The sequence below is a fragment of the Melanerpes formicivorus genome, unplaced genomic scaffold (genome assembly GCF_026170545.1).
Source record: "Melanerpes formicivorus ecotype bairdi unplaced genomic scaffold, bMelFor1.0.p_v2 SCAF_10, whole genome shotgun sequence".
Lineage (NCBI taxonomy): Eukaryota > Metazoa > Chordata > Aves > Piciformes > Picidae > Melanerpes > Melanerpes formicivorus.
In genome coordinates, this window is record NW_027142362.1 from 15123198 (window position 1) to 15148236 (window position 25039).

The 25039-nt window shown below is 35.7% G+C and overlaps 1 protein-coding gene across 1 annotated transcript in view; it reads right to left on the reverse strand.

Moving 5' to 3' along the window:
• The window catches only part of WDR72 (WD repeat domain 72), a 110176-nt gene that overhangs the window by 39024 nt on the left and 46113 nt on the right, over window positions 1–25039 (reverse strand). The window contains exons 15-18 of the mRNA XM_068143866.1: window positions 14337–15154; window positions 12054–12145; window positions 10223–10305; window positions 4641–4752 (exon numbers count right to left, since the gene is read on the reverse strand). Of these exons, the coding sequence (XP_067999967.1) occupies window positions 4641–4752; window positions 10223–10305; window positions 12054–12145; window positions 14337–15154 (1105 nt within the window). The remainder of the gene's footprint in view (window positions 1–4640; window positions 4753–10222; window positions 10306–12053; window positions 12146–14336; window positions 15155–25039) is intronic.

The window sequence follows — 25039 nt, forward strand, 5'->3', positions numbered from 1 at the left end:
ATGGTACACACATCACAAGCCAAAATCCAAATTTGGAACTAACAAAGTAAAATAAATATAAGGGTATGAGGACAGCTGGATGTTTACCTGAATGTAAAATGTTACGCCTGAACAACTTAGATGTTCAAGTTTTATGGGCATGTACTTTTTCACCAGAACACAAACAACGCAGGGGACATCATGCTTACAGTAAATTAGCACATGAGTGTGTTTGATGCATTAACCCCTAAAAGTTATTTCCCCAGGAATCATGCAACCAAGGACAAGTTTTCATTGAAATCTTGTGCATAATATTTGTGATATCAATAGTTCAAATAGGCCAATGCTAAGTCAGGGCTGTCTTTTGGGGTTTCTTTTTTTGCATGCTTACATAGAGTCAGAATGTTGGGGGTTTTTTTTACTAATATGAAAAGTGGTAGGTTGGAGCAAGATGACAGTATGAGCCAGAACATCCCTTCTCCTTATCATCACTTCCTTGACAAAAGCTTAAGGCTTTGCAGGCAGGCAAGAAGATTCATTTGTTATACAGAAAGACACAGTCACAGAATGACTTCCTAAGAGGAGACATGAAAAAGTTGCTGCAACAGGACAGATTTCTGAAACCCAGACAATAGAAGTGTTTGAAACCCTCTGCTGCAGGTCACTACACTTTCCTGGTGAACAGAAGCTGTTATATCCCGCCTTTCATTGATTTACCATTACTGAATGGATTCCTCATTTTAACAAAACATTGTTATATTCCAGATAAGTCTTTGCCAATTCTTTACACTAACCTGTGGAATTCAATGGCCACCATTAATTTCACTCCAGTATTTATCAGCAGCAGCTTTTTTTTTTTTTGGTGAAAGAACCAATTTATTTAATTGAATAGTTTAAAGAGCTCCAAAACCACACACAAAGATGAGGTTATAGCTAATAGCTTTGCAATGCACTTAAAAGCTTGAATTATCACATTTCTTAAATACAGGATTTTTAAGTGCAAATCAGAATTTGTTGCAAACTTGTCTTAATGGTATGATTTTTTTACATTTAGATATTTCACAAATAAGAAAGGCAGTTAAAATAATATTTTGTATTTAGAAATGAAGCCTGTACACTTTCTGCGTTCCTTTGACTTTTCCAGGTTTTGGCATTCCTGAAATATCACATACAGCAGTTCTCCAGTTTAATATCTGAGCACAAATACCTTAAACAGGCTTATCCTCATAATTTTACTCACAAAGGTAAATAAATGGCAGTTCTTCACATTCTAAAACTACCAAGGCACACAATTTCAGAATAACTTGTGAGCCATAATGCTGTTTCAGATAAGATAGTTTGGGCTCCCTGAACATTAGAAGAAATGGGCATCCAAGGATGGCACAGAGGAAACTGTTTCAGTGCAGTAGCTAAAAGGAGATCACAGTCATGTATGTAGCACAACTGGATATGAGAGAATCTCATCTCTAATTCGTACCATTGCAAGTGTTTTCAGATTTCCATGAAAAGTGAAAAAAATTTCTGCAGATGACTCACTGCAGAATGTCTTGAGGGTAGGCAATGAATTTAGAGAAAGATATGAGTTCAGATTAACTACAGGAGGGACTGTCCAATTTTTTTTGTAGGCAATCACTGGGCTGTTGACAGAGAACACCAGCATTTCTCCTCCAGTCAAAGTTCTGCCCATGGCTGAGTATGGACGAGATATATACGTGAGAAGATCAAATACTACAAATGAAAAATGAATGAAGAATCCCACCCAATTTAGTTTCTCTTAGTTTATGCAAAAGAAAGTGGAGAAATATTCTTAAGATTTAAAAATCACTGCCTGTGACTCAGAGGGCAGTGGAAAACAGTACCACATTGACAAACTGTTAAATGGCACCGTTAACCTGAGATTGCCAGCGTTTAGGAAAAAGGCCAGAAGGGATTAAAGCGCAATGTCCCTTTTCAGAATTATGATAGCAAAAAAATTAGGGAAAACCCTAGCTACTTTGAAGAACTGAAACAAAGCTTGCAAAAAAATCAATGCTAAAATTGCCATTGGTATGTTTGGAAAAGGTCCAGAATGATTATCTCCAACATTAACAAAGAAATTGCAACTGTTTGCATTTATATCTCTTTTTAGCAACAATAGGAGGATGTCCTAGGACAGAACACACTTAACTCTTCCTCTGGCATGCTCTACACGAACAGCTCTTCTAATTCCCTATCTTTTGTTTCTGGAAAAATACATTACAGTTTGGGGGCTTAATTTTTTTTCCCATTTTGTTTTTTCAATTGACAAACAATTCTGTCTGTGTGAAAGCTAACACTAAAATATGGCACTTTAAATTATTCAGCAAGTGAAGGCGTTGTCTAAATGATAGCACCCTTAACCATGAAGTTAACCATGCAGGTGCTTCATAAGGAGTAAGGAGCTCTGTATAATGTACTATAAACTTTAAAGACAATAAAAACTGAAGGTTAAACCCAGAACATTTTGTTTCTCTTTATAAAGACAACTTCTAATGACTTCAGTGGAAATTGGTAGAGTTAAACAAGGTTCAGCATCTCCAGAACAAATCTATTCATTCCAATTAAGCCAAAATGCAATACAATACAATGATGATGGCAGATAAGATTCAGATACTTTTACTTTGGGTCAGAGTGTATGATCCCAGTCTTGAATTATTAGTTAAAAACCTAAAACAATATTTAACCTTTATCTGGGTAACAGCTATTGTACAACGCTTAGAGTATCTGACATACACATCAGATGTACAACTTAAACCAGATATAATTACTTGTCTTAGTAATTACACTGGTTCTGGACTTACTCTTGGATTCATTGTTAGTAACTTCTGCTTATCATTACATGCCATAAGTGGTTTGACTCTTTAAACAGAATAGAAATCACAGAAAGTATTTGTTAATTTCTGAATGAACTAGAAAATTTCTGCAGAAAAATACAAACCAAACCCAGTATATTTGTGCTATTTACATACACACATAATGAAACAAGCTAAACCATGAAAGGAAATGAGAACAAAAGAAAACTAATGTTATGTACTCATAGCACAACATCTCTTTCTTAATCTTCCTGTATGTTTTTAGTATGTTCCCAGATACTTTAAATTGCTGAACAATGGTACTTCAAAAAAAAAAAAAAAATCACTCTGATGTCCAGGATATATTTATATAGTTCAAGTCATAAAGTATGAGTGCCAAAAAAACCCCAAAAAGGATAAATGCAAATGAGTGCTGTGCTCATTCTAGCAAAGCAATTTTCTTGTTGTTTGTTGAATAGCCTTCAAATAATAAGGTCACTAACAAAATGACAGTAAAAACCTTTTCCTAGACATATAAACAACCAAATTCTCCCTTCGAAGACTGGAAAGCTCATGTAAAAGCCCTGAATTCAAAACTTGTGTGAGCCTTAATGCTTAGAATTGAGTAACACAATTGACTACTAGAGTCTTGTCATCATTCTAGTACTACATAACAGAAATATTTTTTCTTCTGCTATAGACGATTTTGAAACAAACCTGAAGGCCTACATGGATCTGGAGTTTGCAGATACCCTCATCTGCAAGTTCCAGTTATGTCTCATTTTTTGTGACCCATTTAGACATACCACACTGAAATACACCTTGAAAATTCAAGAAATCTGAAATCAAGCTCATATATGAACTTAACAGCTGGAGATATTTTGGTTACAACACATCTTTTCCCAAACCACACACAAATAAATGATTCAAACCAATCTTCAGTGTAAGCAAAGCTTAAACTCATATATGGCAACTATTCAAAGTGGTTTGAATTTCACTATATTTCAACAGTCCAAATTATAGAAACACCATTTTGTTTCATGGCCTGAAGCAAGTATCACTGATCATTTTTAGTATCCTGGAACAAGCAGATCGGTAGCAAATTTTCATGACAGACACACACATTCAATAAGATTATAAATTAGTTTCCCAAGAGAAGGCACACTAATAAGATTGGATCTAAAATTTAGGTCACTTAATTTTAAGACTCAGCTAATGGGCTGGGGGAAAAAAAAAGTATAACTTCATAACATAAATTTAGGTTCAGTGTTTTTTACCATAAATATTAGCACCACTGTAAAGTTGCAAAGATCTAACTGCAAAACATTTGATATCTCTTGCAGGGAGGTTATTTCTACAAGAGAAATAAAATATTCTTTTTCACTTTATGAAGTTAGAAGATTTAAACAATTATTTTTTAGTGCAGCTAAAGTTCTGATGTCATTGAAAAGATAAAGTTCTAAAACTTCTTTTCAATATGATTTATTGATTCTATTTCAAGCACACTGTTTCCTATATTTGCAAATGTATTAAATACCAGAACTATTATACAATCAAATAAATGCTCTCTTTTCTTCTTTAGCATTCAGAAATGATGAGAGAGTGTTAAAGTCCTTTAACTCCTGGACAACCATGTGAGGAAACTCAGCCTGATGAGGACAGCAATAGGCCATTTGGCTTGTCGTACACAGAAATAATGTATTGTGAACTCATACTCCTAACTTGTTCTAAGTACTAGAGAAAGTTCTTCTAAAAGAATATACCAATAAATTTTCCACCTATATGGCAAAGAAAAATGTTTAATGTATTGCAAAACCCTCTCCTCAGTCTTTGGCAGCGGCTGCAACTTACCATTTCCATTCTCTACTATGGCCAATGGCTCTCTGCAGATTGCCGTCTTTCTCAAGGTATTCATAGTCCTTTGAACTTCTGCCAACAGCACTGCTTGCATTGCCTCACTAATCTGTCATAAATGCAAATCATCATTGGGTGGTATCAGTACTTCAATTATTTATCTAAGCACTTGACAATTTTAAATAACTACTACAAAAGTTTAAGACCGTCCCAGTGAATGTCATTACAAAGTCAACACTGATATATTTCAGACACTGCTAATCATGTGTCTCTACATCCATACTGGGGAAAAATGTTAATTGGATAGCAATAAAATCATGCAAGCTGTTAATCCAACAGCTCCCTATTAATTACACATTCATTTTCATTAATCTCAAAACTTGAATCAGTTGTCTACTGCCCACTTGACTTTAAGGTGTCACAATAATACACGTTAGCAAACCACATGGTGATAATGACTAATAAGAAATACCTTCATTATTTTTCTATGGTGTGCAAAAATGCTTCAGAGACTGAACAAGGACCTGGTATTTTGATTTCGATTTTTTGTTTTAATTTTAGAATTTTTGATGCTTAGTCTCTCTGTGAAAAGCTTAAATAATGTTTTGTTACTGGTGGTGATTGTCTTTCCCTATAACTCAAACATGACAATACTGTATTTTTTGTCAAACACCATTTCTCAAAATTCTCTTACTGAAATCTGCTAGAACTATGAACAGCCTATAAATGGCACTTGCACTAGCCAATGCACTGCACATGGATGTCAAGACAATGCAGTGTGGGGTATGTGTGACAGAGTTGTTCCTTTCCTTCTATTTGCTCTAGCAAAGAACTTCCATGAGAACTGAGGAAGTTTAGAGACCTAAGACATTTACAAAGGGAATGAAGACCTTACACAACAGGCCCCAACCCTTACTCAGTCTATTTCAGCATGGTGCAGAATGGCAGCATGCACACCCTCTCTTCAATTGGTAATGCCTTCAGGAAATAAATACCATATTTCCTCCTCAGGAAGGCATTCATTCTCAAATACAAGAATTTGCTCAGGACAATGCACTCCACCTCAATGGAAATACAAATTTAAATTTCATATGAAAATGTTAAGTTTAGGAACATTAAACATGTTATATTACATTTATATTACAAACAATCTATTAATATTATTTTGGTCTAAGATGAATTGAAGTTGATATGCAGGCTCCCTCAAACTGCCTGGAAGAGAGACAATTTCATCTCACTAATCAAGTACAGTGAATTCGTGCGCTGTCCTCAATCACATTTCTATCTGCCCTTGTAAATTCAAATCATTAAGCAGAACAAAGGCTGTAGGTGTCCTTTGTGACAAAATCCTTTATTGTAGACAAGTATACCATAGTCAGGTTCACGGTGTGGAAGTTCACAGCAAGTGAACCCAGCCCTATGTGTTTTAACATAGCACAGATCTTTATCTTGTTATAATAGCACTTTATTTTACAGGGCAAACCAAAAGCAGTTTCCAATTCCTCGCATCTGTACAAGCCTGAGCTTTGGGGATTACAGATCCTGACTTTACAGCAGACTCCTACAATATATCTACAATAATTAAGAAAGAAAAAGAAACACAGACATCATGTCGTTGTCCTGGGAAAATATGTGAAAAAAAATAATAAAAATAATAAAAAAATCTTACAAAGGTGCAAGAAAGAGTTGCATACACTGTGGTTTTCATAGTGTTCTGATCTGCTAAGAGCCTGTCACAAGTCTGACCATTTTCATTGTACCAGTGCTGTGTATGCCAACCAGGCAGCATTTGTAACGTGTAATCTTCTCTAATATCTTAAAATGAAACAAAAAATGATACAACATATTTGTACATGCACTGGTACATCTCTGTGTGCTACCTGCCTATGACTTTGTTTAATTTGCATTTTCACAGTGCTCAGTGTAGCTTCATATGCCTAGTTTTGTCCTCTCACTGTATCTTCCTGAAGAATTCATATACTTCTATCGTTCTATACATCTATCGTTATCACCAGTTTTAAGGATCTCCAGAAGATTTGCCTGTTTCTAACCTAAAAGAAATCTATGTGAGAATCTTTCATTTTCTCTAATGGTTTAGTTTCCACTTTATCTTGTGCCCTTCTGTATTACATGTTTATTGGCTATCTTGTTGGCTACTAATGTATGTGTATACTTCTCAGGATTACTATTCTCTTTATAATGTGTGGGTTTAAGGTGTGGTTACTGCTCTGGCCATAACCTCTACAGGGCTGAGCCTTGAAGAAACTGCCTCCTAGATGCCTTCTTAACACAGTCACATCAGTGAGCAAACCCACAAAAATCAAAACATCAACTTAGTTGCCTTCAGGTAGAATCAAATGCTGTAAAAACAACTACATTCAAAGCTTGTTGGAGAAATTACTGTAAACTTGGCTATCAGTAAAGAGGGCACTAGCTCACCAGTACTACTCTCTGCAGTCACCTTAACATGAAGCGGTTTATTTGAAAGCTAAGTCCTGTGTAGTATCTCTCAGATTCATCACAACTTACTTTAGATATTAATGGAAATGAAGTAACTGAAGTGGAAAAATATAGGTGCACTGCACGAATCAATAGAAATAGATGAGAAAGTCCCAAGACAATTCATTCCTCTTAAAAATCTCAGCTCTCCTTTCACAGTGTCTGTCTTTCTGTTGCTGAAAGAGGGAGGCTAAAGCAACTGCATTCCTCATGCAGATGATTATGTTAAAGCTCTAAATATGACATCAACAGTTTTCCTAAGGGGAGATTGTGCCCAATAGGTAGCTGATAAGAGGACACAAATTTGTTTTGTAAGAAAAAGAAAAAAAAATATATATACTGCAATGTCAGGATGTTGTATGCTGAAGCAGTATAAACTATATTTCTGAAGCTGTTCCTGAATTAATACATCCAAATTCTAACAAGGTCTTATTACTTGGGAGTATACAACAGGACCATTTCAAGGATGCAGGTGACTCACGTCCTGGTAACTCAGAACAAGTAGGAAGAGATATATGACTCCTACTGATCCTGAATGCATTAGCACTAAATCTGATAAAGCATGGTTATTTCTATGCAGGTGTGTCACAGCACAGAGCCCCAGTACAGCCATGTAACAGAAAGGCAAACTGCTGCAGCCCCATAGACTGGGGTGCACCCTGTGAGTATGACAGATCACCCACATACTGTCATGTATCTAAAATCTTTGACCATAGATACAAAGACTGTACACTTAACATTTTGATACTGGAACTACTGACCATTAAAGTTTAATGCAGAACTCACTACCATGTTTAATATTGAATTTCTGAGAAGACAGCCAAAGAGACAGTCTCATTTATTCTGTTTAACAAATGGTTGTCCAGCTCAGGGAATAAGATGTATTGTAGAGGAAGCTTACCTGGTCTATAACCATTTTTAGAAGAGACAAAGGACTTCAGGAAAGTCAACCTAACAAGAACTAACTTCACTCAATGAGGTTTAAAAGGATCTTAGAGCAAGAAGAAAGGAAAGCGAATTACTTCTTGCAAAATGCTTTGATTGCACCACAGTTTGATTATTCTAACTTGAAGTTTTAGTTAAATGTTCACCCTTTCAGAAAAAAAAAGTTCCATAAAGCCACAATAACATGGTATTATTCTACCCAAAATATATATATATATATAACCAAATACCTATTGATTAAAGAACAGGCTATTTTAAATACAGAGTAAGGAAAATTAAGGGTAGACATACAACCACTGTTTCCTCCCACAGAATGGGAGAAGGGCAACAAGCAGCTATATTTTAACTGAAAGAACATCAAAACACACAAAGATGATCTTTCATTTAAAATCATCTGGGGGGAAAAAAATCCTAAAGACATTTTTAAAAATATATGCATTTTAAAAATAGAAGGCTGAAAAAGACCTCACTCAACACGACAGTCAACTGCTGATCAATCATTTGCAGCAGTTTTCTTCTGTCTCCTTGTTGGCATAGAGTTTGTTACAGTACTGTAAGGAGATGAGGAATCAATAAATGGCTACTCCTTCGGGTCATGTCTTAGAGTTGGTATGTAATTTTAAAAGTTTAAAAGCAGTGTTGTTTTGGTGAACGTACATAAGTGCTTCATCAGGCTGCTCAGGATTAGTAAGTTGGCTACAAGTCTGTGTCAGCATAAAAAAAGATTTTAAAAAGTCATCCTACTACCAATGAAATCCATAATTTTGTATATTTGACTAGTAGCTGAACACCCATACCTATTATTGCAGACTTGAAGTGTGAATCAGCTATTCCACACCATCTTTCTGAACACTAACTTGTAGTAAGACCACTATTGCATAATCTGATCAGCCAGTAAATTCACTGGAAAAGAGAAATACACAGATCTCACATAATCAGCTATGCTACAAAGCCAAGTTTTGTGGCTATACAGCTCTAGTCTATAACAAATTCCAATGACTGACCAGCAAGAGACTAAGTGGAGTTCACATGACAACTGCGGCTATTGAAAATGAGGTCCTGTATTTTTATTATTTTTATTAAAAGGACTCAAAAAAAGTAAAAAAACCAAACAACCCACTGTAAGAGAACAGGGAACAGTTTGTGAGGGAAGAAGAATGCTGAAATATTATGGAAGATGTGCAGAAAGTGGGGATATAATACAAACCCGATAAGCTCAAGATAAAATGCCAAATTCAATTGAAGGTGAGTATTTGCCAAAACCATTACTATCTAACAGAGCAGGGGACTACCACTGCAGTGTGCTGAGCACCTTAGCTCTGGAAAATATTATTCATACTTGAAATGCAGCACGATTGCACTCAACTTTAAAAGCAACATAATAAACTTGTAATACATTTATCCCTTTTCTGGAGTAAAAGTTCCTTGTGGTCACAGCACATTGTCTTGAGTTTCATCCTCGCGAATATTAACTTAGTCAAGCAACCAGACAACTTTATTTAAATGCATATTTCCAAAATGAAAAATGGGCCCTGAATTTCACTGTTCAGACTATTTCACAGTTACCTGTCAACTCTTAAGAAACAGCAATTTATCTCTCAAGACATCAGATTCTTCACTAACAATAGGCATGATCTTCATCTGACCTAGGAACCCATAACTTCCTTTTCTAAGTAATACTTGAAGAGTGTTCTAGTAACTAAGGAGTCAAGATTAATTACTCATCCCTTTAGGAAAGTATTTTCTGTTTCTTCTGTAATACCATATTTGTATATGAAACTGGCCTGATTTTGGCCTTTATTTTCATGGGCCATAAAATAGCATTTGTAAGGTAAATTATATCTGTTGTTAGAGAACTCATTTTTAAAGCACATACTACGAAAAAGATCACCTATATGAAAAACTGGCAGGAGAGTTACTTTCCCATATCTAAATGTATTTTAAGGCAAAATAGTTTCATGAGTGTCATACTTCATAAAGACATAATAATAATCTGCTTTACACAGATCTGATTTATGTAATAATTTCACTATAAATTGGTTACTATTATGTTACACTGCATATTCCATATACTACATTACAGCCAATGGTACTTAAGGATTACATTACAACAACTGACTCAAGCTATTTTCTACCTTTATAGATTGGTCACTCCAACAACAAATGAGTTTCAGCAATGAAACACTCCCAAAGTCCGAGGAATGATACCTACTTTTACCTGAAAAACACATACAGAATTTATGAACTGACAACATATATGGAAGCACACAAATAAAATTATATTTAACATGTTTAATTTTTCTCTTCAGCAACAAACTTGAAAAGATCTGAAATAGTGTCATTTCCTCAAACAGTTTCATCTGATGCAATAAGCACAAAGTGTTCAGACAAAATATAGCTGTATTTATATATATATATATAGCCCTATGAGGAGAGGCTGAGGGAGCTGGGATTGTTTAGCCTGGAGAAGAGGAGGCTCAGGGGTGACCTCATTGCCCTCTACAACTACCTGAAGGGTGGTTGTAGCCAGGAAGGGGTTGGCCTCTTCTCCCAGGCAACCAGCACCAGAACAAGGGGACAGAGTCTCAAGCTGCGCTAGGGGAGGTTTAGACTCAGGTGAGGAGGAAGTTCTTCACCAAGCAAGTCATTCATCATTGAACGGGTTGCCCAGGGAGGTGGTTGAGTCATCGACCCTGGAGGCGTTCAAGAGGAGATTGGATGTGGCACTTGGTGCCATGGTCTAGTCATGGGGTCTGTGTTGATAGGTTGGACTCGATGATCCTCGAGGTCCTTTCCAACCTAAGTGATACTGTGATACTGTGATTTTTGAGCATTTACTCTTGTCAAAAATCAGACTAGTCTTTTAAAAATTTCATTTAAACAGAGTTCTGATATCCCAGAGAGTATGCTTTCATCATAATTTTCTACAGATACTGAGAACACTTTCTAATTTGGACTACTTAACTATGGATTTTACTAGGCAAATTCTAAGATTTCTTGAATATGTGTTTCTTCAACAGTAGTGTTGAAGAAAGCCAATATAGTACTTCTCAACTAGCTTTGTCCTCTGTTGCAATACTTCTGTTTCGTGTCTGGGTATGCAAAAATGCATTGAGGATTCCTGTCCTAGTTTGCTTTTGTTCTCATTTCTTTGCACACACGTAAACGTACACACACGCAAAAGTCCAGAAACATCAGCAGTCTTAAGATTTAACATTGTCTGTTCAGCTGTCCAGTCTATCCTTGATGCTAAAGAACTGATCATTCCTAAAACATCTGAGAGACCTGCAAGTCTCAGCTATGATTTTGATTTTCAAATCCAAACAGTTGCATGCACTAGGAGACATGGGATATGAGTTAGATTACGGTAGAAGTTTTAGGTCACTCAGTTGTATACTGTAAATAAAAACTTAGACTGACTTGCAAAAACAAGATTGGCAAATATCCTATGGGATATTAATGTGAAGGGATTATTTATTCTACCCTAAGCCAAAAGTTTAAGGGCATTATTGAACAATCAAGATGACTCTCATATTACCAGGGCAAGTTTGCTTGAAGGGCTGTATACACTATTGGGCAGGTATATAATGGTGATAAGGGAAATGGGAGAAGGAGAAAACTGTTGCATTTCTGTTTTTCAGATTGCTAGAATCTTTGCTTTTAGAAACTCAGATGAATGTTTTGCCATCACTGAAAAAATATCCCTGATTCCAGTTCACATCTTGTTCGCATGCTTTTGTGAAATTCACAGAAGTTTCTCTATTTGCAAACTCGACCTCAAAGCTAAAGAACATAAGTATTTTTAACTATTGAAGTTAAATTATTCATTTTAGCAACAGAAAGCATAGGGGGAAAAACCAAAACAAAACAAAAAAATCCCTCCAACCAACCAACCAAAAAAACCAAACCCCAAACCACCAACCCAACATTTGAAAACTGATATTGCCATTTTCCCCATATACTTACTGCTTGGTAACTCGTCGTAAAAATTGGGGAATGAAGGTGTTACTGCTTCTATATTCCACCATTTGTCATGTATGGATTCTGATTTCTGTGGACTACAAGAATATTAAACTAATAAATAAAACCTGAACATAAATGTAAAACCCTTATGCCTTAAGGTAGGATAATTTTTTTCTTTTTTAAGGTAGACACTCTGCTATCGGTGACTACCAAGAACAATTTAATTTCTCCTCAAAACTCACTTTCATTATTTCACCACCATGGTTCTTTTGGTACAGGAATACCAAAGAATACCACCTGTATGTAGGAACTTCACGTTTGGCTCAAAACTTATTATCATTTCATGTTGCAATAAAAGCAAAACAAAACAAACCCCCAAACAAACAACAACAAAAACAACAAATAAAAGGTGAAGAATTGAATCAAACCATTATTTTCACAAAGGACTCATGCTGTTTTCTCTTCTATTACATAGGAAAAAAATTCAAGGAACCTAGCAGCTTTATTTCACAGGTTTTCCTTTTTTTTTAAGCTAATAATTTAGAATATTATTGTAATACTTGGGATTCCAACAGATAGTTACAATTTAGAAGACTAGTGTGTATGTCTACTGCTGTTCTGTACCTTCTCACTAATTAACCCAGACCCCTAACCCCTTTAAACAACAGGTATGCGACCCTGCACAAACTGTATTTAGGTATCACTAAAAAATAATATATTTCACCTTTTGAGTTTACTACACTTAACTCTAAGTCACATTTTTAAAGCCTCACAATACTGATCAGCTCTGGAAGATTTCAGCTTCAGAGCTTTACATTGCAGATCTAAATCTCAAAAGGCAGGAACAAACAAATTCTTTGAAGACCCTTTCTTACTGGCTTATTCCTGATCCCATCCCACTTTTATAATCTGACACATTTCACTGCAAGTTCCTTTTTTTCCACAGGCTGGGTCAATGTGGGGAAAAAAAAGATAAAAAAGGGGAAAAAGAATAAAAAAAGAAAATTAACAGATGCACAAACACATTTATGAACAAAACACATTTACAAACAGCTTCCAGACTCAGATCTATGTCTTTCCAAAGCCATGTTTATGAGTATTGGTCTGATAGCATGTGCTGAAAGCATGTCATTCACTGTTCACTGTTTTCATATTCTACACATTTTGTTTCTCCAATCAAATAGCTACTAGTTTAACAGAAATATGTGTCCCAAATCCAGAACCCTTATGTCAGTTAACAGTGCAGCACAAGATAAAATGCAAGCACAAAGTCCTTTCTTGCTTGGAATGTAGCATGAAGATGTACCTTCTTCTTGCAAGAAGATGTACCAGTAGGCAGTGTGATTAGCAGTAAAAGTAACTGCATTTGTCCTGTGAGATCAGTCATATCTCTTGAGATATGCTGAATGCCTAGAATTTAGTAGAAGATGCACAGACATTTGCAGCATCAGGATCAATATTTTTTGTACCCCTTCTTGCCTCTGGGCCATGGCATCACCACCACTGAAGTCAATTTTCCCTAAAATGCTAAATACAGACCAACCTAGATTTGTTGAGCAACAAAAGCTTGCGGACAATATCCATTGCCTGATTAGCATGCTCTATTTGGCTTGGTCAAATAATGTCAAGCATGCTTTTTTTTCCTTTAATGCTGAAAAAGCATTTAGTCAATACATTTGTTTTGAGTAACATAAATGTTATTTGGGATGATTCTCATAACAGAAGGGCTGATAAGGCATTCCCTTCCCAGTAGCTACCAGTATTACTGGGGGCGTTGTACTTCAGATAGTGTAACTAGGACAGAGTGTTATTGTCTCATGTTTTATTTATCTATGAAGCCAAGGGTTTCATGGTAAAGGAAGGATATTGCTTACAGAATAAAAGTTCAAAGAGTGCAAATGTGCTTAATGTATGTTTGACAATGTGCCTGAAGAGACCTCATTATTCTACTTAGTCGAAATTGTGAGGAAAAGAGTAATCTCTTGAATAACAAGGTGTGGAGCTGGATAACTTCTTGTTCTGCTGAAAAAATTTCTTCCATCAGTTCTTATCTGCTAAGTAAAAAAATATAAAGGTGTTTAACTTCATCCTGGTCTACTTTTGTTCAAAGAACATCCTACAAGAAAGTTCTAGAGAAAAAAAAAAAATAGTCAACTCTAAAAAGCTCTAGAGAGGAAAAAAAATTAGAAAACAACTCTAGTATATAAAGTCCATATTTATGAAGTGTTTCATATTTTTCACTTTTAAACCACTACAAAGGAAGACTCATAATGAAAAGGTTCTTACCTTTCAATTTCACCTGTAACTGCTGAAGGCATGTTAATTATCCTGTTGATTAAAGCAATTCTGCTAACTAAGAAGGATATTGTTTCCAGTTCCGTTATTCTAGAAACATTATTCTCAATTCCATCCTTCTTTCCAGTTTGTTCTTCAGTTGCAGCAAGGTACTTGTTTGAGAAGTCAAGCACTCTTTTTGAAAACAAGTTGATTGCTGCATGTTCTTCTTGCACATCACAATCAGTACATTTCCATCCTGGCAACATTAGTGATAGGTGATTTCCTTTCGACACAAGTCCAAAAGAAACAGGACATCGAAGCCTCAAGATATCTAAGTGTCTAACACAAAGATTGTCTATTTCTTTATCTGCACCCCATGGAAAGAGACATGACAGAAACAGTTTAGCTGTATCAGTGGTGATGTTCATGTCAATGTTTCCTGATGTCTGCATTCTAATCTTTCTCGAACTCTTCATTTTTTTCTGTCTTTTCATGCCAACACTTTCGTTCAGAGGCTTAGCTGCATTATTGTCCTTGCAGACCTGGTTTGAACAAACAGAATCTACTTGCCCATTCACTGGAGATGCAGAACCAGCAGTTTTATTTCTTTTTAACGTCAGTACCCTTTTCTCAACAGTACTTTTGGCTCTTTCTAGAGTTTCAAAGTTGTGGAATGAATTTGATGACTTTAATCCACTGAGTTGAGATGACAGCAGAAGTTCCTTAAGTCTCTCCAAATCAAATAAGAGAATATGAAAGTTTGCATTGTTCCATTTTGTCTTAACTGGTAAAATAGTAAAGGGCTGCTCACTGCTGGGATCTGTTAACTGGAAAAAAAAATTAAGCAAACATAACCCCATATTTTTCTTTTTACTTTTCAAGATCAAAATATCATCATAGAATTGCAGATGGCATAGACCAAGCCTATTAATTCAATTAAGTCCAATTTAATTGCATTTATTCACTTCTTACTAAGCAAAAGGGATTTTTGTCTAAATAGCTTAAGGTACACAGAGATACATGCATGTAAATACTGTAACACCTTCAATTATACAGCCATGATGTAGATGGCCTACATCCTTGTATGGAGAACAGATAACCTCTAAGTAGAGCCTGTGGAAAGAAGGAAAGAACAAGAATAAACAAAAGAATGAAGAAAAATATTCATATAAAGCCATGTGAATGGAAGACACCCAGAGGCAGGAATAAGAGCCTAAGGAAGAACAAATCAAGAAGGGGAAACTCCAAAGCCTGTACTCTAGACCTTGGGGTATTCCTACACACAGAAAACATTCCATACTTGCTTTTTTCCCCCTACTCTGTTTCCCACAAATACTTCAGGACAGCTGCTCTGTCTTGGCCTGCTCCACCAGCTAATTTCCAAGAGTCTATAATGAGACAAAACACATCAAGCTTTCTCAGATACCATATTCCAATCAAGATGCACTTACAAGAATGAATTTTCTGTCTTACACTGAAAATTCAGAAGAAAAACATTTCACATTCCTTATGCTCTTTTCCCCATACTCCTCTCTGTGTTTGCATATTCAAAGCATGAGAGAAGTTTTGACAGAACTTCTGTGGGCTTCAGAAAGCAGAAAAGACTTACTATTGAGGTCACAGTAGAATATCAGCCTTTTTTGCTGCATCCTTACTTCTTTTTTTAATTGCAAAAGGACCAAACCTATATACCACTAAATGAAGAGTCTGTAATAATAACGCTACCAGCAAGTTAATGAGATTCAAAAATTTAAAAGGATAGTATCTGTTGGTAAAACCCATTTTTTCCTTTCTCCATACTAGTTTTCAGCGGCATTTTAAATCAAACTCTGAAACAATTCCTTTCAAGCAAAAAAAAAGAAAAAAAGAACTATTTCACAAATATTGACTCCAGGCACCATGAGCTCCTCAAAAGAACAGAAGTCCTATTATTTCTGCATGCAACTAAAAAACGTCAGAAACTGAACTAAATGACAGAGTTGAATCCTTAAGTATACACCAACGAATTTCCATTATAAAGACCAAATTACTTGTTTGTTTTTTTTCCCCCCAACAGAGACTCCAGGTAAGTTTGTAGAAGAGAAACTGATGGTTCCTTTTACAGGAATCATTATGCTGCACTAGCAAGTAGCATTCTATAGAAGGACCATCCAATAGTAAGGTTATGTTCTGAGATTGTGACACATTTCGTAATAGACACAGCAGGATTCTGATAAAGAGGTATCTTTAACCTTCAGGGTAACAGCAGTTGTGAGGGAGTATAAATTCCACATTGATGCTTTTGCCCTTTTCTTAAAGCACTTAGGACTTGTTTGTTTTTATTGTGTTGGATATGCCTATGCTCTCAGCACTGTGTTCACTCCAGCTATTTCACCTTTATGAGTGAGCATGTATAATGCAGAAAAAAAGCATCAAGAAGCAACTTTTCAGCCCAGTGACATTTTTATAATCATTCGGGCTTCATATCACAAGTGACACAGACTTTTCTAAATTACTATGTTAGTTTTCATTTTCTTCAGATAATTAGAAATAATCCACTAATGCAAAGAACTGTTTCCTTGGAAAACAGCTGAATCTTAAATGAAACCAAGTGTTAATAAATAGGGCAACAGCTGGCTTTAACTTGAATGCAATTTTGATTAACTCATCTATCTAAAGACCACTCTCTACCTACCTCCTTTTACATCTATGATTTTTATAAGATTAGCTGTTTTTAAAAACTGTTTATATTGTAGTTATGAATATCATGAGGAAAAAAAATTGATTCTCTAAGTTATTTGACTACTTATTTTGGGGTAATAATATAACTCAGCTTTCTGTTATTTAAAGAATGATGTTCCCACCAGATGAGGATGCACTCTAAACACATAATCTTATTTAAAGATCTCCATAGGGAGTCATAAGTAAGAGATTATAACTGCTTGTTCAGGTTTTCTTTTTATCCCTTTCCTTTTTCCTTTTTAGAAAATAGTACATTGCAGTTAAGCACTAGGATTATTTTAATCTTTAATTATGCTGTTTCCTAATACACAGGGAGAACTCCATGGAATGCAAACACTGGAATTCACAAGCTAGCTCTGATATTAAAAGCTATTACAACTTGGCCTATCATTTTCTCTGTTCTGTATATTTATATTGGGTTGACTAACATTCATCTAAACAAAGCAAAATCCTGTGACACTCAATCTGTTGAAGCATCTGGTGATGCTACTGTGTATGAAGTCACAATAAACATTTATTTGCAATATGAATGGTTATTGACATTGATCCTAAAAGCATCTCAGCTCTCTGCCATAAGCATTTCATTCCAGTGAAAGACGGTAGGCAACCAAAGCTTTAGATATATATGGACAAGATATTCCCTATCACAGAAGATGACAGAAAAGGGAAGGAAACACATAGAACTAACTATGAACTAAAGAGCTGGGAATAGCATTTGATGATGGATACTGAAAAATACATTAACATATATTTACGTTCTATGCTGTGCCTTTCCTGAAGTTTTGGAAGTACTTCACAAAACCAAATCCTACTATATTTTGATAAATATTAACATTAATATTTTTTCAGATGTATATAGTAAGAGTTTAGCAGCTGGTTGTCAAAAGACAGGCTTATGTGAATAGTGATAACAAAGCATGACTTCTCTCTGAACCACAGTATCCAAGTTTGAGACCTATTTGACACATACTGAGACCTGCTCCCAACACTGAGAAAGATCCCATTTTCTTCCTTTTCTGACAATTTTTACTCAACTCAGATTCTATTATCAAAGGATTGTCCTTCAAACCCAAACTGCTTTAAAAGGTATACCCAAATATCAAGCCATTTAAGTCTTGCTTTTCTCACAGTGAATTTCACAGTGTGTGTATGAATACAGAGGTATCACTCAATTTTGCAAATTAAAATGACCGCCATGCTATGATATACTGAACACAGCCTACAGATTTTAACAATCAACACTTTGAAAAACAGTACAAAGGGATCTTTTCTAGTTCATTATTGCTAGTTTTAAATTTTATTTTTGACATGGCAAACTTTCTGCTTCCCTATTTATAGTCCTCCTTCACTAGCAGTGTTCTGTCTACTTTAATTACTTTGCCAAAAAACTGAGAAGACATTTTCAATTATTTACATATATATACACCTATATATACAACTACATATACATAAATATGTTGAAAGAGAGGGACAACCTGACTTTTCACAGCTTCAAGTCATTTTATTCAGATTTTGAATGCTGATCTTTGTCCTCTCTTGTTGTCCGAGTGTATGAATATAAAGTAACTACAAATTTTAAGGTCTCCTGCTGTAGTTATGAAAATTAGTAGAATGTGCTATGTCTTTCTTTGAGCATCACTAGCAGTACATTTAACAAGGAGTTACTCCAAAAGAGGTGTATGTCAGCCAAGAAAGAAAAGTTTAGCAATAAGGTCATATTTTCATACAGCGTAAAAATGATCACGTTCAGGCCTAAAACCAGTTGTTTATTGTCATGACACAGCTTACCACTGTTTTTTGTTGGAGACTGAAAAGCAGGAAGCACTTTTAATTATTTTGCCTATGCATGTAGTATCTCAAGATTAATCTAAACAGCAATAACAGCCATTTGAGTTAAAATCTTGGCTAGTCCCTAACAAAAGCTCATGAAGCTTCTACAATCATTCAATCTTAATCTAAACATTTTCAAATCCCGAAGTAAAATAGCCTACATTTTAATTTTGTCAGAATTAACAAATCATTGTCTGATGCTGAATACTTTAGTATTGAGACTAAACCTCCTTTGTTCAAAATAAAACCATTTGTGTGCCAGTAACATTCCTACTTAACAACTGGAACTTGGAACATTTTTATTGCTTGGAGAGATCTGCTTGGTCAGGCTCCCTATAATGTGTTCACCTGTAAGCTTTAAAAAATGCAGGAAGTCTGACTACAGACTAAAATTATATCCTGAGACTCACAGAATTCATGTGCACTATGTCTGACTGACACAACAGAACAAACTTTCTACACCCAGAAAAGAGCAGGATTCAGAGAAGCTTTGAAGTAGCAAGATGTATTCCATGCATAGCTACTCTGATCTCTGTAATAGCTCCCTAGTTTGCCCCTGAGGATGTTTGAATCAGGACAAGAAAAGAGCTGGAACAATAGATTACTTCAGTTGAAAGCTGTAGGGCAAGGAAGTTGCTTTCTCAGCTTCTTTTTCTCCAAACTAGACAAGCCCAAAGGCCTTAGCTGCTCCTCTTAGGACATTCCTTCCAGCCCTCTCATCAGCTTTGCTGCCCTCCTCTGGATGCATTCAAAGGACCTTCATACCCTTCAATGATGGGGCAAGAAACTTTGATGACTCACTTCAATTGATTTATTCTGGAGTGGAATCCCTTCCTGCTTCACAACTTGCAAGTCTGTTCTAACTCTCTCCTTCTCCCTTTACGTATCCTTACCAAACCAGGCTAGCATCCAAGAAACTATTTTTTCCTGTATCTATAGGAAGGTGGAGGCAGGGGGCTATCCTTACTGTGGCCCCCAAATACATCAATATATGCCATTATCTTTAACAGGTTTAAGACAGACATACCACATAAAAATTTCATAGGAAGCACAATTCAAGTGTTATTTTACCTAGTTGCCTTCTCATCTCTAAAGGCCTTTTTCCACTGGGATCCAACCTGTTCAAGGAAGCTATTCCACTTAAAATACACACTTCCATTAGCTGGCAGGGATTCCCATACTGTTTCAGCTTCTCATATATGTGTACTTTTTCCCACACACCAGCTGTCTTTACCAGATGCATTCTATTGTGGGTTTTGTGCTAAAAACAGATTTGACAAGAGTGGTCTTGACGTTCATTTTACATAGAGGAAATAAAGTGGCAAAATCACATGGCAGATTTTTAGAAGGCAAACCAGACTCAAAATAAACTTAGATGTCACTTTGATACTACTGAAATGAAATTGCTCAGTCCTGAGTGTTGGTAGTATCAACTTCTACATAGAAAAAGTCCTGACATATTAAATGTGATCTTTTCTCACAGACTTTTGGCACCATTATGCTCCCATTTTATCCCATATAAAACAGGATGAGCAACAGAAAATTGTCCCAGAAGTTCCCAGTGCCTGCAGAATGAATCATGTTGTATAAAGCATAAATATCAACTATTTTCCTAATTCTCATCAGTTGTTTTATTTTTTAAATTGTATAATACTCAATTGTGTTCTTTTGTGCTTCCTTTTGTGAGAGTGCATTTTGATTAATGTTAAACAAATTGGGGGAAACTAACAACAACAAAAAAGTAGCTCCCAGCTTTATCCACTACTTGCTGCCCCTAAAAGCTCAAGAAAGTATTAGACAAATTCAACAATTTATTTTAAGGTGAAATTTTAGTTAGGATTTGGGTGTGGGTTGTGGGGGGGTTTTAAGAGAGCTTAATTGAAGTATTGTCAAAGAAGATAGGAAGGTTCTTTCATTAACAGAAGATGCAGTGCTGCTGATTATTTGATGGGGTGGGGGGATTTTCTATCTCTTAATTGTCTAAGGATTTCCAGCAGATTCATTCTTTTTTGACAGCCTTAGGACTGCTAGTTTTTAAAACAGGTCCACTATAACATCACACTTAAGTATATGATAAAAATCTGTCAGATAAGGAAGACTTCCTCTTTTAAGGAATAATTAAGTTCAGTATTAAGTATACTTACTATAAATAAATCTTCTAATCAGTAAAATACCACCATCCTACTATCTGCTCATGTGTATTCAATGAAGACATCTTGTGAACAATTTACTTGTATTTCACCTTTTGAAACAACTGGTTTTAAGCAAAATCCAACATGACATCATTAAAACCACTGCGTCTTATAGTCTTGAAGTGGTTTCAAGACATCTATAGCAATATGCTTCTATCAGAGTAATTAATACTTTCGTCATGTCCTTACTATAAGCTGACCTTTTATTACTCTACAAAGACCCAGAAACTTTAAAGAGCACTTACATATTCTTCATTCACTCTGCAGCAATCAGTAACATTGACAATAAATAGGATTCTTTGGTTGTTTTTTTTTTAGAAACTAAAATGTGAAAATCTAAAAATCAGAGTTGAAGAAATGGGCAGAAGAATCTGTCAACCAAAATGTATTTATGGCTTACAATTTTCTTTCCTGATCATACCAGTCACTGGGATATCAATAGAAGTTCAGAGCTCATGGCTTTTCTCAGAATCACATCTCATCACTGGTCTGGCTCCGGGCTCACAAAAAATAAGCATGCCACACAGCTGCTTGTAAAAGTTATTTAGCTACTCCTGCTCCATCTCATTCATTTGTACTTCACAGAGCTGGAAGAACTGTTTTAACTGAAGCATGGCTACCACACCTAGGGCTCTTAAACATTAACTTAAATTGCCAATGACAGCTCTATTCTGTTCTTCATGAAGCTTTATCCTCAGTGCTAGGGAGTAACAATGGTGTCTGGATTTGTTTGGTTTGGGTTTACATTTTTTTGTTAAATACAGAATAGTTTAGTAAATGTAGTAACCTAGACAGTTTTTCTTTATTCTTTTTAAGGAAAATAGTAGCATTACATATAACATAAGAGAAAAGAAAAATGTTTGGGGGATACATTTTCAAGTGCTATCTCACATATAGTTTTGCCAAATAGGAAACCTGTAATTGTCTCACGGAATTTGCTCAGAAAACAAATACATAAACAATGCACAAAATGGCTGGCACAGTGTAAATTAAAGCATTAAATTCATTTCTAAATCCTCTGAGCCTTCAGTTGCTAGAGATGGTAGTCGATAGTAGCAAAAAAAAATTGCCTCCTTGAAATGTGCTTGGTGGACAGCAGCTTGATGATTGGCAGCACAAATAGAAGACAAACAAGAAAGCCTTCAATCTGCAGCTGATGCACAGGAAGAACATGGGGAGCTGAGTTTACAACAGAGAAAACATTACCAAGCTAATGGCACAGGCAATCATTTGACCACCATGCATCTCTGATAGCAGCAGGGCATCCATTTTCAGTTAAGTGTTAGAGTACCTTTTTGCTTTCTCTGACCACTGCAGGGGTAAAACAACCTAGTGCGTGAAACCCACTGACTGGTAATAAATTACTATATTGGATACTTTTTGTTTTCTTTCAGCAATGACTTTACTGTGTATTCCTGCTATCATTACCAATTAAAGTGGAGATGGCGTTAGCAAGCTATATCTAACTGTATATCAGTCCCTATGCTCCAATTGCTTTGGCAAGTATCACGGGGTCAAGAGGCTCCTTTGACCTTTATCAGCTAAGTCTCTCTGACCACTCACTATTTGAAGCAATCTCAGCTGAACAGATGGACACTTTCGCAGACTCTATAAAGCTTAGAATATAAAGATAAATGAAATTGTGTTTGGGGCTTCAAACTGGTTTATGAGCATAAAATATTGTTATCAAGTTCCACAAAAAATCTCAGATTTCCAACAGTACAATTTTAAGCTATGCCATAAACACAACACCTCTTTAACCACTAGGAATTTTGGAGGGGGTGGGGTGTGGTAGCTTCTACAGATACAAACTAAAACCTCAATGTAACTTACATCTCTAGTTAGTACAAAGTAATTTCTGAATTTCAACAGCCTAATTTAATGGCTTCAATCATCAAAAGACAAGAAGAAAATTTAGTATGATGACAGTCAGAGCAGCATACAGAACATGGGCAAACAGATTATTCAGTGCAAGGACAGTAAAGCAGTTGAATGCTACAGAGGATACTGAGAAGGCTTGGACCTTCATTTCAAATTTCACTATCTTAAGTTTCCTTAAGTTTCTTTAAATTACTGCACCAAGATATTAGTCATAGCACACATAAAAGTAAGATTTAAATTCCCTAGCTGATGCTTGAAGCATTGGTGATAATTAGATATAAATGTGGTCCCCCAATCGTATTTATGTATTTGCAACTAAAAAATTAATCTATTGTTCAACAATAACAATGAATGGTCTTTTGCTTGAACTAAATTACATCAGCAAACCTGCAGTGTTAAGTTCATAACCTTAAGTAATAAATGCTGTACAGCCTTAACTAGATTTAGTGTTGAAAATGTTTTAAATTGGATAAAACCATATAATTATGTTTTTTAAAGCCTGACTTGGTTTTTAGAATAATTAATTCCCAAGAGGTAAAATTCTCATCTGCATCTTTCTGCGTGGATATTTCACAGGAATACTTCCCCCCAAAATTTTTAGTCCTTCATTTTAATATCCTCCCAATTCAACCAACAAATCAAAACAGAATTACTATCAACAAACCCACTGTAATAATATAATACATCAAAGAAAATAAGAAAAATCATCTTATTTTCTCACTCAATTGAAAGGATGAACAATCCAAAAGTCTGTGTAAACATGCTTTAAGTTAAAAATAGTTACAAACAGCAGGTATATAATTGAAGTAGCTCTTAAGAGATACATCATACACCATCGCTAAAAGAGCCTGCAAAGGAAGAAAAGATGTAAATTATCAGCTACACTTTCATCTCCATGTAAGGACCATATGCACTTTCTAATCCAATATAGCTTGTATCAGCAATCCGTAACTGCATACTCCTATGTCCAACTCAACCTTCCTCCTGGAGCTTCAACTTTAGGAAGCATATGAATAGTTTCTGTCAGTTAAAGTATCTAGAGCCTCCAAAGAGGGCAGACAGCTCAGGCCTACCCTCTCCAAAACAATGATGCCCTTATGCATAGTATGAGGATCATATAGAGTAGAGGTGTTCCTGTACTAAGGTTATTCATGTTCCTGTACTAAGGTTATTCATATTCCTTACCTTCAGACACTTCACTTAGACGTAGGACAGAGGATCCTCTTGAAGGGGGCATTTAGAACTCTTATTCATTTTTAAAACTCTGTACTCACATACAAAGGACTAGTCATAAAATGTCTAGAGTCAATAGTGGTGCCCTAGTTTGCTTTCCACACAGTCTGTGTGTCCTGAGGCTTCAACATTTGGACAATGCAGTCCCCAACAAAGGTGCATGATGAACTTTCCTATATGAAGTAGTTTCAAAAAACTGCTTTCAACTTGCTTTGCACTACTTTTATTGTATTATTCTCTACAGCATTTCCAGGTCATATTACTGAGGACACATCCATCTCCCACACAGAAAAGGCTACAACATTTTTTGAGTTTACATCACCAATGTTTGCCTAACAATTTAACTGCAACACAACTGAAGTAAATTTCTTTTTTTCCAACAATCTTTCTTCTCCCCCCTCCCCCTTCCTCCATTCTAAGTGGAGAATGTTAATAGCTTCGCAGCACTTTGAATAGTATTTGTGCCATCTCTCCTGATGAGCCTGTGGTACAGAGTAATTAAACCGAAGAGACTTCAAGCTCAAGCTGTGTGATGAATAGACTAAGCAACTGGATAAACCCCTCTTTTTATGATGTATGGATGGCCACCATCAGGCACATTGTTGGACAGATGGATCTTCTGGGCACAACAGTTTTTAATTGTTCAAAGAGAACTGCTAATGCTACATTGCTCAATGTAGAACCCTGGTATGAAAATTAAGCTTTTCTCACATTTTGTTTTCATATCCACACTGTCTCTCTCCATCAAATACTGAACTTAAAATTTTCACTTGTTAATGCTACTGTACATATAAAAATTATCCTGGAGACAAATTGTAACATGATATTGAAGAACCACTGCTAAGTAAAGCTAAC